This window comes from Octopus bimaculoides, chromosome 19 (assembly GCF_001194135.2).
Source record: "Octopus bimaculoides isolate UCB-OBI-ISO-001 chromosome 19, ASM119413v2, whole genome shotgun sequence".
Lineage (NCBI taxonomy): Eukaryota > Metazoa > Mollusca > Cephalopoda > Octopoda > Octopodidae > Octopus > Octopus bimaculoides.
Genome location: NC_068999.1, coordinates 37,366,188 through 37,379,797, shown reverse-complemented (window position 1 = coordinate 37,379,797; position 13,610 = coordinate 37,366,188). Strand labels below are relative to the sequence as shown.

At 33.4% G+C, this 13,610-nt stretch overlaps 1 protein-coding gene across 7 annotated transcripts in view; it reads left to right on the top strand.

Moving 5' to 3' along the window:
- LOC106867251 (uncharacterized) overlaps window positions 1–13,610 on the top strand; it is a 435,591-nt gene that overhangs the window by 327,351 nt on the left and 94,630 nt on the right. For all 7 annotated transcript variants that reach the window (XM_052974909.1, XM_052974912.1, XM_052974910.1 and 4 more), the window contains exon 2: window positions 8,719–8,798. In XM_052974909.1, the coding sequence (XP_052830869.1) occupies window positions 8,719–8,798 (80 nt within the window). The remainder of the gene's footprint in view (window positions 1–8,718; window positions 8,799–13,610) is intronic.

Below are 13,610 nucleotides of genomic sequence, written 5' to 3'. Positions count from 1 at the left end.
TTTTTTGTATATAGTTATACAAAAACATTTAGTCACACATCAACTCATACTCATACATGAATATACTTATTTTACATGTACATACATACATCTATATGTACCATCAGAGATTTTAAAATATTCTTTGATTTAAATGGATGTATTTTGATTTTATATCTTAAATATGCAAATGCTAGTGTTAAAGAGAAATTCATGATAATATTAGTGATGATGATGATGATGATGATGATGATGGTGGAGGTGGCGGCGGCGACAGTGGCGGTGGTGGTGGTGGTGGTGGTGGTGAGGAGTGTAGCAGCAACAGTGTCTCTGGCAGCGGCAGTGCTGGTTAAGGCAGTAATGGTAATGGTGGCAGTGGTGGTGAAAGCAATGACAATGATAAAAATATCAATAATATTAAGAAGCATCTGGAAGTAGAGGCATTGTGACCATCACTAACTGAAGCAGATCCATGTATTGCTAGATAGAAAAGGGCAAGAAGGGTTTGTGAGAAGGATGGTATCTTTTATAATTAGTTCATATTGAAGAGGTGGATTACATGAATGTTATAAGATGCAGGTGTAACTGGCAGTAATACCTGAGGAGATACACAGAAATAAGTGACTAGAGATGAAATTAATTTTATTTGTTGTTTAATTTTTTTAATTTATCTTTTTATTTATATTCTTAGAAAAGTTAGCATCCTCATCTTCATCAGTGTTGCTATCATTTCCTCAGTTCTCCTTTGTCTCCTACTCTTCTTTCTTCTTTTTATTAATGTCATCATTATCCTCATTGCTGTTGTCATCACCATCATCATCATCAGGTCTCCTATATAAATTCTCAACCAATTTAAATTTAGCTCTTTTGTTTATTTCAATTCTTTTATGTCAGTCAAAACTACAGCTAAGATTTTATTTCCTTTCATCAGACTGGCAATTTCATAGCTATTGGTTTCTGTCAAAGAAATTAGATAAGCATCTTAGCAAAGAAAGTTGGTAACAGGGTTTTGACTCCTGATTAAGGCTATTTCAGATCCCTGCCATCACTATTATCTTCAGAAAAAGAGAGAGAAAAAAATACGTGAAACTCACCCAATTATTATTTTGCCACTTTTTCTATCACAAGATTTTATGAATATGTAAGAAATCAATTTATAATACTTATTTAGATGGATAAACAGCCATCCAGGATTGTACATACTTCCTCAATCTACAAAAATTTGATAGTTCAGTGGTTGAGAAAATGAAACACAGAACTGAATACTTTTACTGTGTGTAGTTTGCTACCTCGCTGATCTTACTTCACATTCTACTATAATTCATAATATAAGGTGTCTATAATAGTCACAGCTGTTGCTGTCTAGTCAAGAAGTTTGTTTTGCAATCACATGCTTTCAGGTTTGGTCTTACTGCTTCACAACTTGGACAAGTTTCTTCAGCCCTAGCCTCAGGCCAACCAAAATTTTCTGAGTGAAAGGTAGTAGATAGAAACTGTATAGAGAAAATATTCCCATTCTCAGGTGGTAGACTTCATCCACTGGCCTTTTTAACACCATTACCTGACCCTTAGGAGCTTTTAGCAGCGCCCACTCTGTTGTAGGCATTTGAGAAAAACTTACTTCTTTTCTCCCACAGTCATGAAGGCTCTGAAAAGGGTTCCAAAGGCTTTGTTTCCTCTTTCAATTGAACCTTTGAAAAACAATGTAACAAAGTACAATATTCAACCATACATCTTTCTTTGTCAAAAATTAACTTTCTCACTAATGAGAGAAAAAAAAAGAAAACACTGCTACATGATAAATCCCATTTCTACCCAGTTACAGCTGGTTGTGTCCATGGAATGTTGGAACAGCCCTCAGTATTGCATCACCAGTTAGTTAACTCACAAACAGTTTAAGCATTAATCAAACACGTATGATTAAAACATACTGTAAACAAAAGTAACACTAGATAATGTTTTCTGGACCTGTAATATTACTTATTTCAAGTTTTACCATAGAGCCTTGGAGAAGAATACATATAAAACCTAACATGAGTTTAATTTTCACTTTAGTGATGACCCAATGACTTTGGTAGTTTATGGAACCCACTTCCAATTCTAATCACCACCATATTGTTGAGGATTAATTATCAGTTCAATGACTGCAGTAGGTGACATGTCAAAAATTTCTCTCTTTCATACATTCAGATATTTCCATGAGTCAATGAAGTTAGTTTTTGTAAATTTTTTTAATGGTAGAATTCACTTGCTAATGCCAACTATTCAATAGTGACAGAAACATAGTGCAAGCTTTTAATTAGTTTGACATTTTAATTTTGTTTGTTAATCTGTAAGGTGAGTGTTAGTTGCTATTAATTCTTTTAGTAACCCCCCTTCTCTCACTCAAGAGATACAACTGGGGAAAATGAATGTGATTGTTGTTGAGATCTTGTAGTTGATGCCATTTGAATTCTTATAGCTTGATGGTCAGCAAGTAAATGTGGACAGGAAGGGAATTCCAGAGTGGACAAAGTTTAAAAGAGAAGAGCTGAACAAAGTGAAGAGAAACAAGCTGTCTCTGAAACATTCTCTGTTTTTAACTTCTTTGAATTGATTTTCATTGACACAGATCCCTATTAGTCTTTTTGAATTGTAGTGGGGTTACCTTTGTTTCTTATCTGGTTGGGTAGAAAGAAAAATCCTGTGGTGCAGAGGAAGCATGAGAAGAATGTGCACTGAATGTGTTTAGGCAGCAACAGTAGAAGTGGTAGTGTTGGTTGTAGTAGGAAGTTACATAGAGATGGCAAATATTGACTGAAAATTTTGGCACAGGGCCAGCAAGTGTGGTGGGGCGGGGTGTAAATTAATTACACCGACTCCAGTATTCAATTGGTACTTATTTTATCGACCCCTGAAAAGAATGAAAGGCAATGTCAACCTCGGTGGAATTTGTAAGGAAGGATGAAGTGCTGCTAAGCATTTTGCCAGGTGTGCTAACAATTCTGCCATCTTGCCATGTTGCAGGTGACAAATATTGAGAAGACAAAAGATATTGAGACAGCACGGCTTTAGAATAGGGCAGCAGTTAGATTGTGTCAGGTGGAGAGAGCATCATTGTTTTGGACATTGTTTTCAGTGCGGGGGAGAAAGATAGAGAGGGGGGTTCTGTGTGTGTGTGTGTGTGTGTGTGCATGCGCTTCTCTTTCTGTGTCAGTATGCAACAAATTCATCAATGCTATGAAATGAAGGTACAGAGTTACATGTGATGGAGATAGGTGAAAGAAGACTTTTGCATGAGGTTAGTTAGCTTAGACTTTAAAAGATTAAATCATGTTCATGATACAGAGCTTAACATGCACTGAAAGGTGCTATATTCAAGACCTCCATGGAAATATGTCCATTACAACAGCAGCACTGATAAAGATAAGGATGTTAATAACATTAGTGGTGATGGAGGTAATTGTTTTTGGTTGAACCCCAAGTCAGCTATTACTACATAGGACTATTATCAAAAGCATTGCTGTAGTGATCAACCCTTTTTTTTTTATTCTTCCAAGTTAATTTATAGTCCTAGAGGACTATATTATCAATGAGATTTCCCTTTTGAAAATGGTAAGGTATGATTTGAAAGAGATTTGGCTTTTATTTCTAACAGGAAAGCAATCACGTATGGGTTCTTTTGTTGGTTGCTGCTGATGATGATGATGGTTGGCAGGGATGATTGTTGTGGGGTGGAGGTGATGGTAAGAATGATAATAAGGATGATGTCAGAGATGATAACGAGGATTATGTAATGGCATAGTTTTCAAGCTTTGTACTTTCCTAACATTCAAATAACTCTTTCATCTGAGCTGATTGAAGTAAGCAGTGTAAATTGTTTTGTTTTGTTTTCTCCCTAATGGTTCATCATAATGCCATAGGCAAAGCTCCTACTTATGAACATTAGAGTAAACAGTCCAGAGCGTTAATTATTCAGCCCATCTTTAAAATCTTTAGAATCTTCAGAATCTATAAATCTGATTTTATCACTTTTAAATAGCATATATTTTTATCTCTTAAAACATTTAATGTTTCGGATCTCAGAATTTATGAGTGTTTACATTTTTTTCTTTCTTGATGGTGAACTATGAGTATAGAATATAAATCATATTTTAACATAGATTTTTAAAGCTTTCTTAATATTCCTTGCTATACAAGTAACACTATATTTTCTGACGTCAGAGTTTTATAAAGTGAACGACAACAGCACGAAATAAATTCATGGTGTGTAAAATGCAGAGGAAATTTTATTCTAAGAAAATTATATAGTCTCAGTTTATTCAGTGATATAAAGTAGATTTAGTACAGCATTTTTGTTTGGATTTTATTTGAGCATTAAAATACATTAAGTTTGCAAGAATGTCGAATCATCACAGAAATATTTTAAGCCACTGCTGATCATAAATGATATGACATACATAAACAGACTCAAATTATAGCTGTACAAGAGAAAAAGAGAAATTTGAAAAACAAAGGCTTGGTCACGTGGGTAAAAATTTCATTTTGTAACCATGTTGTTCTCTGTTCAATCTCATTTTGAAGCATCTTAAGCAAGTGTTATTTCTTTACTACCCACAAGGGGCTACACACAGAGGGGACAAACACGGATTAAGTCGATTATATCGACCCCGTGCGTAACTGGTACTTATTTAATCGACCCCGAAAGGATGAAAGGCAAAGTCGATCTCGGCGGAATTTGAACTCAGAACGTAGCGGCATTTGAAATACAGCTAAGCATTTCGCCCTGTGTGCTAACGTTTCTGCCAGCTCGCCGCCTGTGGAAGAGTACAGCAGGGTTCGCCACCATCCCCTGCCGGAGCCTCGTGGAGCTTTAGGTGTTTTCGCTCAATAAACACTCACAACGCCCGGTCTGGGAATCGAAACCGCGATCTTATGACCGCAAATCCGCTGCCCTAACCACTGGGCCATTGCGCATCTTAAGCAAGTGTATTATATCACAGTCTCAGCTTAGTCAATGATTTATTATTGAATTTGATATATAGAAACTGTGCAAGAGATTATTGTATATATGTTTCTTATGGGATTTTGTTTAGTTCTTTTACTTGTTGGGGTTGGAGACAGGGGCAGTGGTCATATCTTTTGCAGGCCCTCTGAGTTTGTTGAGCTTGATGCTGTTAATATTCTATTTAATCTGTTAAAGGTCAACACCTGCAAGAAAAGAAGAGTTAAGAGAAGATTCCAGATGGATTATATTCTGGAGAAGAACTGAGAACAGTGATTAATATAGGGATGAGTGGTATTAGATACAACGAGAGTGATAAGAGGTGAAAAGACAAGTGGATTAGTGGTTCCTGATTGAGGAGGTATAAGAGCAGGCATTACAATAGTGACAGAAAAGACTGAAGGAGGAGACAGCATGCCTCTGGGTTGGAAACAGGAGTATGTCCATTAGGGATCACTTGCCAATCAGTTGAGTGAATTTTTCTGAATGCAGCTCAGAATTTCTGTGTGAATATGGGAAGAATAGGCCATTGCGGGTCTCTTGTGAGTTTAATAAGGTGTCAGTAACTATTGGCATCCAAAATACTTTCTGGCCCTGAAGAGAAGAGCCAGTCTTTGAGATGTCATCCTAAATATGTTATGGCTGTACTTTCACTAGGAGAGATTTTTAGTGATAGTAAGGCCAGCATTTGGTGTAACTATGAGAACTCTGAGTGCCACTCCTGTTAAGAGGGTGTGTACCATAGTGGTGGTTTTTTTTGTTTCTTTTTTTATTTTTGATATGTGTAGTGCTTAAGCTTTCTTTTGCTGTTAAAAGAGACAAAGTTGGCATGGCCTGACTGAAGGATGCTCTTGAGGTCTCCATTCATGATGATAATGCAGCTTTGGCATTTGGTGTCTAGGTTGCATGAGAATGATGCATGGTTGAGGAAGATCGTGGAGAAATGAAGGGTCATGTCATTAGCATGGTTTCTTTTAACTCAGCTTAAATATTATATATTTTAGAAGAGAAGAGAAGTTTTGATATTTATGCTTTATTTGAAATTAGTGACATAAATAAAGTGAAATGGTTCCTACTGAAAATCACAAGCAATTCTTGAAAATGGATTTCAATAAGTTTACTTCTTGCACAACCAAGTTGCTAAATATAAATGCCATAATATTGTTTTCTTGGATTGAATCTCACTTAGAGGGATAAAAACTCAATCTATCTTGATGGGCATGAAATAATTTTCAAATTATATTTATTCGCCACACTACATGTTTTGCCAGTCCACTGCTGTAATTATGTTAATATTACATAGGTATTGTACCCTTGAGCAATGCTTCTAATTCTACTTGTTCCAGTGAACTTAAACAAAAAGACAGTAGCAGTATGTTTCTCAAACACAGAGGATGCGAAAATTTTGTTGTCTTTATTCTGAAGAACTCAAAACATTGGAACTTGTTTTTAAAAAACCAAGATCTATTAAACAATGTAGTTCTAGTTTTGTAAAAAGATAGGATGGCTACAGCTGGAATGTCTTTGATTGCAGTTGTTGTTAATCAGAGAGCTGGTCTAGTGCTAAACAACAACATAGAAAGAATTCAGAGGATTGCCTACACTATGTTGCCTTCACAATTCAGTATATATGAACTGAGAGACCTACATACCTTACTCCCTCAATTATTTGGATACTCACTTGTTTTTATTGGGTAAATACTGAATGAATATTTTGCTGACTTTTTTTTATTGTGTCTCAGTTGCTCCTACTTTATAAACTTTTCATGTTAATCATTTGAAGTCATATACAGATGTGTTTTATTAATGTAAGTTGTGTCCCAAGGTATTTTAAATCCTATATGCTAATCTAAAGAAAATTTGATGCTTAGTGCAAATTGCAAATTGCAAATCAAAATTCACCTATCTCTTTTAAATATTCTAATAGCCTAATACAGTTTATGGAAATTTGAACATCACTAAACTAACAAATGGCAATGTAGAAATGTTAGCATATTCTACATTTCCAGGAGTGATATTTCACTACTTTTGATTTTTGTTGAAAATATGTAGTCATTATTTTCATGATGACAAAAACTCAACAAACCACAGCAACACCATCATCATCATCATCATCGTTTAATGTTGACCTTCTATGCTGGCATGGTAACAACAACAACAACTATTATTATTATTGTTGTTGTTGTTTTTCTTCTTTCTTCAAATTTTCTTCCATTTCTCGCTGAGTGTTTTCCGTACACCTATGGCAGAGAAGCTCATTGTATGCATTCCCAGTTTACACATGCAAATTCACAGGTAAAATATGTATTTAAAAAAATAAATAAATAAATAAATACATGAATGGATTATTATTATTATCATTATTATTTTCATTATCATTTTCTTTCAATTTTGTTTCCATTTCTGGCTGAGTGTCTTCCTGACACCTAGGGCACAAACGCACTGTAACATTAAAATAATGTTACAGTAGGCCATTAAAATAAATACCAGATTATTCATTTACAAAGTTATGTGATAGAAAACAAAGAGAAGAAAGACAGAGAGAAAAAGGAAAAAATAAAAAAGTAATCATTTATGTATCAGAAAAAATAATGGTGATCATGGAGCAGGATGTAAAATGACTAGCTCAGAATGTAAGTGATGGCATGATAATTGTCTTGATTTGGACAGGTAACTTTGAAAAATATCAGTTATAACATTTCAGGCAAATAGTGCAATAATGAATCAGAAAAAGCTGTAAATGAATCTGCTAACCCAAAGGTTCTATAGGATCTGACACTTAGAGGAAATACTTGAATACTGTAGATTAGATATATCTATCTGATACTATTTTTATGAATGGTACAAAACTATCACTGTGGAGAAGAATGTAGTTGATATTGTCAACTCCAACATTTAACAGGCACTCATTTTACTGACACTGAAATAATTAAATGTAAAGTAAGATTTAGCAAGATTTGCTCTCAGAATATAATAATTTAAGAATTAATAATAAATACTAAATGTAAAGTTAGATTTAGCAAGATTTGCTCTCAGAATATAATAATTTAAGAATTAATAATAAATACTAAATGTAAAGTAAGATTTAGCAAGATTTGCTCTCAGAATATAATAATTTAAGAATTAATAATAAATACTATCTTCAACAATAATTATAATAATAATTCTTTCTGCTATAAGTACAAGGCTAACAATTTTAAGGGAGTAAGTCAATTGATTGCATCAGCCCTTAGTGTTTGACTAGTGTTTATTTTATCAACCCTGAAAAGATGAAGGTAGAGTTGGTCTTGGCAGAATTTGAATCCAGAATGTAAAGAGCCAGAAAAAAACGCCCCTAAGCATATTTTGTAATTACCAGCAATTGTTATTATTATTATTATTACTATTAAGGTAGTGAGCTGGCAAATTCATTAGCACACTGGACACAGAGCTTAGCAGCATCTTGTACTTCTTTATATTCTGAGTTCAAATTCCACTGAGGTTGACTTTGCCTTTCATCTTTTCAGAGTCAATGAGATAAGTACCAGTTATGCACTGGGATTGATGTAATCACCTAGCCCCTCCCCCATCCACCAAAAATTTCTAGCTTTATGCCTATAGCAGAAAACATTATTGTTGTTGTTGTTGTTAATATGGTGGTGGTAATGGTGGTCATAGTGGTGGTGATGGTGTCATCAATGCCATCATTAATAATTAGCATTATATCAACTGTTGCTATCACAGAAATAACTTTGTTTTTCTTCTTTTTGTTAAAGATACCTGAACATTATGACTTTTTCCTGTGGGGATTTCAGACTGGAAGCACTCGATGATACTTTAAATGAACTACAGAATGGTAAGATAATTCAAAGACAAATTCTGAAGAAAATGTCTTTGTTGCTTTTTTTTTCTCTCACTTTAATTTTGTTTTCATTAAAAAAGTAAATAAATTTTATGTTACTTTATTTATGAATATTGTTTCTAATTTCTAATTAACAAGAAAGATTATTTATTTACATTGTATTTCTATAAAACCTTTTCTTTGTATATTTAAATTAAAAAGAAGCAGGGTCAAGTCGCATAAAACCCTGATTTATTCTTTTATTCTTGTTTTAGTAACCGTTTCCTATTTTGGCACAAGGCTACCATTTTTGAGGGGAGGGTTTAATCAATTACATCGATCCCAATACATGACTGGTACTTTATTTTATCAAGTCAGAAAGGATGAAAGGCAATGTTGACCTTGGTGGGATTTGAACTTAGAACATGAAGATCTAGAAGAAATGCTGCTAAGCATTTTTTCCTGCACACTCCCAGACTACACCTATAGTGTGGCACCAGCTTGATAAGTTTCAGTTAATCATTTTGACCTTAGCAGTTAATTTTGTCTTGTGATTTTATTGATTTCTGTATTAAACTGCTAAGTAATAGGGCATAAACATAGAACAACAGTTTCCAATTTTTCACTCAAGACATCAGTCAGCCTAGGCTATAGTAGCCTGCAATACGAGCACAATCAGTCAAGTGAGTACTAGAATAAGAACTGTGTTTGACATAATAGATTAAAAACCCTTGAAAATGGTGCCCCAACATGGCTGCAGTCCAAAATTTAAACCAGTAAAAGGATAACAGAATAACATTTTTATGCAATCTGTAAACTCAAATTGTTTAGCGATCGAAGTTGTAAGCAATGCTACCTTTAAAGAATGGATACTTTTATTTAGTGATTTGACAGTCAAGTTCTTTGCCATCGACTAATGAGCAGTGGAGATAATGAAATATAAACTATTGATTTATCAGTTTGAAAGCAAATACTTTGTGAAACTAGTTAGCTGTGACACAAGAAGGTAATTAACTGAAAAATAAAATGAAACCTTTGCTAGTTAAGAAAATCTCTATAATGATGCTGTTTCATGAGTTAGTTGAAGAGTTGAAGCACCTCTCACTCTGCTGTATCTTTTCCATACTCTTATATTGAAAATATGAAAAAGAAACCATTGTCTCTGGTTTAAAGATATCTTCCTCTCTTCTTTCCATCAGTTTTGAGAGCCTTGAGAAAGATTTAATCAGCACAACGCTTACTTTCTTGACTAAACTATATATAAAAAAAAACCTCACTAAAAAGCAAACTACAGTCAATGAATGTACATAGGTATAATTAACAGATATTGTTGTCAATGAAATCAATAAGCCAATGTTTAGTGACAGAGGTAAGAAGAATTTGACTATACTCTTTTTGTAAAAATATAGTCCATCTAATCAACTTTGAAATGACAGAGTTGAAAAGCAAATCCACTAAAGCTTTTGTGTACCAGAGCTAGATATGTAAAATTTTAATTTTGGTCACATAGATCAGCATGATTAGCATGAATGCAACGTAAACAGGTTCAATGGTAATCAGCAAGAAAAAAAAACAAAAAAAAAAACTGGTGGGTAATCTAAATGAGCAGACACAAAAGTTGATATATGCAGGATATATGCAAGTAGAAAGCAGGAAATATGAAGCAGGCATCAAAGGGCATAAAAATTCCTTCCAAAAATAGTCATATATTTATAATAATATAAAAAAAAAGACATTTATAGTTAAATCAGAAAAAGATTATTAAAATGGTCAAGTCTATGATATAGATCTAAAACATGGATATTAATGAAAGTGCTATCAAGTAAGTCTTTGAGATGTGAGCATATGCAAGACTTGAGATTTTCATGCACAGAACTCAAAACCAATGATAAAGAACTGAAAAGGATGAAAATTAAGAAAATTTTATGAGACACCATCAAAAAGAAAAACCAAAAATATTTTGGACACTTAATTAGAAAAAAAAAAAGGTTTGCAGCAACTGTTAATAAAAAGTAAAATGAATAGGAAGAAAGGCTAAAACCAGGGATTATATGGAAGAATATCAAGAGTCAGACTGACAGAAATGCTGTGAATGTATATAAGGGTATTCCAAAAAAGACAGAGGTGGCAATTCATGGTATTTGACCTGCTTAGATGATGATGACTATCATGGTTATGATGATACAGCTCATATTTGATATGGCAGTAGTTTGTTAATTCATTGCTGCTAGAATACTAACCTCTCCTCTCTAGAATGGTATTCATATGGAATTCCATTTATAAATGTATGTGAATTACTTTATGGTAAGGCTAAATATTTTTCAAAACTAAAAATGGTTTAATCTTTTGCTGTATGTTATTACTCATAGGTCACTATCCATTTTTACAATCTAATCTATGGTTTCTCTAAAGAATCTCATTAGATGCCTTTAACTGGTTGGTGGAATATATCATAAAAGAAACAATAGTTTTTTAATGGCTTGCCACTCAGACTTTAAATTATAAGCACAGTCTAAAACTCTGCCAAATTAGACTGGAGCCTGGTGTTGCCATCCGGTTTCACCAGTCCTCAGTCAAATCGTCCAACCCATGCTAGCATGGAAAGCGGACGTTAAACGACGATGATGATGATGATGATGATGATGCTCCGGCATTAAATTTAGAGTCTTAACTTAAATTTTCATTATATCTCAATAAAATAGTTTTTCTATATATAAAATTCATATAATCACCATAATTATATACATGATCATTAATTAAGCTTCTTGAAGTCGATTGGAGGAAATCTTTTAATTTGAATGCAGATTTTACCTTGTCTCCATTCAAAGCACTGCAGCATTTATGCTTGTGGGAAGGGTGTATGTAAGCATGTGAGAAAGAGGCATATACATACATACATACATACATACAATAGATAAGATACAGTGAAATGTTTTTAGAGAAGACTGGAAATAAGACACCCTATTTCTGTGACAGTCACTCATTTGCAACTATCATGCAATGTGAAGATAAGGAGACACAACCATGCATACACACTCATATATGTACGCATAAAATCTCCTCCAGTTCTCAAACTGTAGTGCAAATTTGATCATTGTCATCATCATCATTTAGTGTCTGTTTTCCATGTTGGTATGGATTAGACATTTTGACTGGAACTGGTAAGCCAGAGAGCTGCATCAGGCTTCAGTCTGTTTTGGATTGGTCTCTTGAGTTGGATGCCCTTCCTAATACCAACCACTCCACAGAATATAGTGAGTGCCTTTTATGTGTCACTAGCACGGGAGTCTTTTACTGTCACTAGTACTGGCCATGACTAGAGGTGTCTTGTCAAGCACAGGAAATTGACAAAAGGTCTCAATCACTTGTCATCGCCTCATCATCTGAAGAGAATCAAATTTCCTGATTGCTCACTTCAAGCTTTCAATCCTTATTCCTGAAACATTGAATATGCTTTCTTATTTAGAATTCTTTATCTTCGTTGAAAATTGTTGAAATTTAAAGGCACTATGCAGTGTATGAATTAATTAGGTGGATATCTATTAGTGTAAAGATCTTTCCAATATATATTACATGGCTCAAGGATTAAAAAGAATATGTATTTTGGTCAACTTTAGAGTATCATAAGCACTGATGCAGCAGAAACAAGAGGCTACAGAATTCAATGTTTCAGCTTCAACATAGTCAATAAGGTACCAAATGGAGTAGAAACATCTTTATTATCACTTGATTATATATTCAGTCATTGTTTTGAGATGTAGATCAAAAATTCCGTCACAGAGAGATTAAATAATGTAGTTACATATTTTGAATTTAGATTAAACATTTTTGTCATTTCAAAGAAATCAAAAGCCATTTAAAACCAGTTTATTAATATTGCTAATCTGTTTTTTTCTTTCTTTTTGTTTAATTTTTGTTTATTCTACTAGTTAAATACTAATGCTAATATTTCATTTTGAAAATTTGGTATATTTTCCATTGTAATGGCTCTGTAAGCTTCAAGTATGAAGATTAATCTTCTGTCTTATGTTTATTTTAATTACTTCCTATAATTTTTAAATAGTATTCTGGTCTTTCGTCTACTGAATTTTCTTGAGAGCAATCCATCTTCAATTTTTTTAATACTATTTCCTTTTATGAATATTTATTTATGCATCATATTAATTCATTTCTTTTAGAAGTATCCCATACAAATGGCTATTTCTATATTGTACCACTTGGAATATTGCAGTTATATAGTAATAAAATCTTCACAGAAAATCTTATATAAAGTTGAGGACAATTTATAAGATAAATCATACACCATGACTGATTAGTATGTTAGGTTTGAAGATATTACTCAAACATAGTTTGCTCTGCTCAACATAATTTGAAATTTTCTTATTAAAGACTGTATCATTCATCATTCTAAAATTGCTAAAATAAGTACCAGCAAGATATGGCAGTCGATTATTTGTAATGTTTATACTATATAAGATTGTTCTTATATTAAGGCAAAAGCATGTATCATTTTTTTCATGGTTAGCTAAAGAGAGTAGTAAACAGGCCAATCTTTTGTAGTCATATATATTTGCAGTTGGTTTTCTCTATTATCATGAAAACATGAAATATAGCTTGTTTCTGGTAGTTGAAATGGATCTATTTTAAAACGGGGGCGCCAGTATTTTCTTAACGAAACACTAACGAAACACTTTGAAACTTGGGACACTGGTAGAATGTGTCATATAAAACATCTTTTACTCTTAGTCTTCTTAACAAAAAAAAGGAATTCGCAAGTTATTCCATGTTAAAGTTGTTGTATTTCTGTAATTTCAACCAATCACTGAC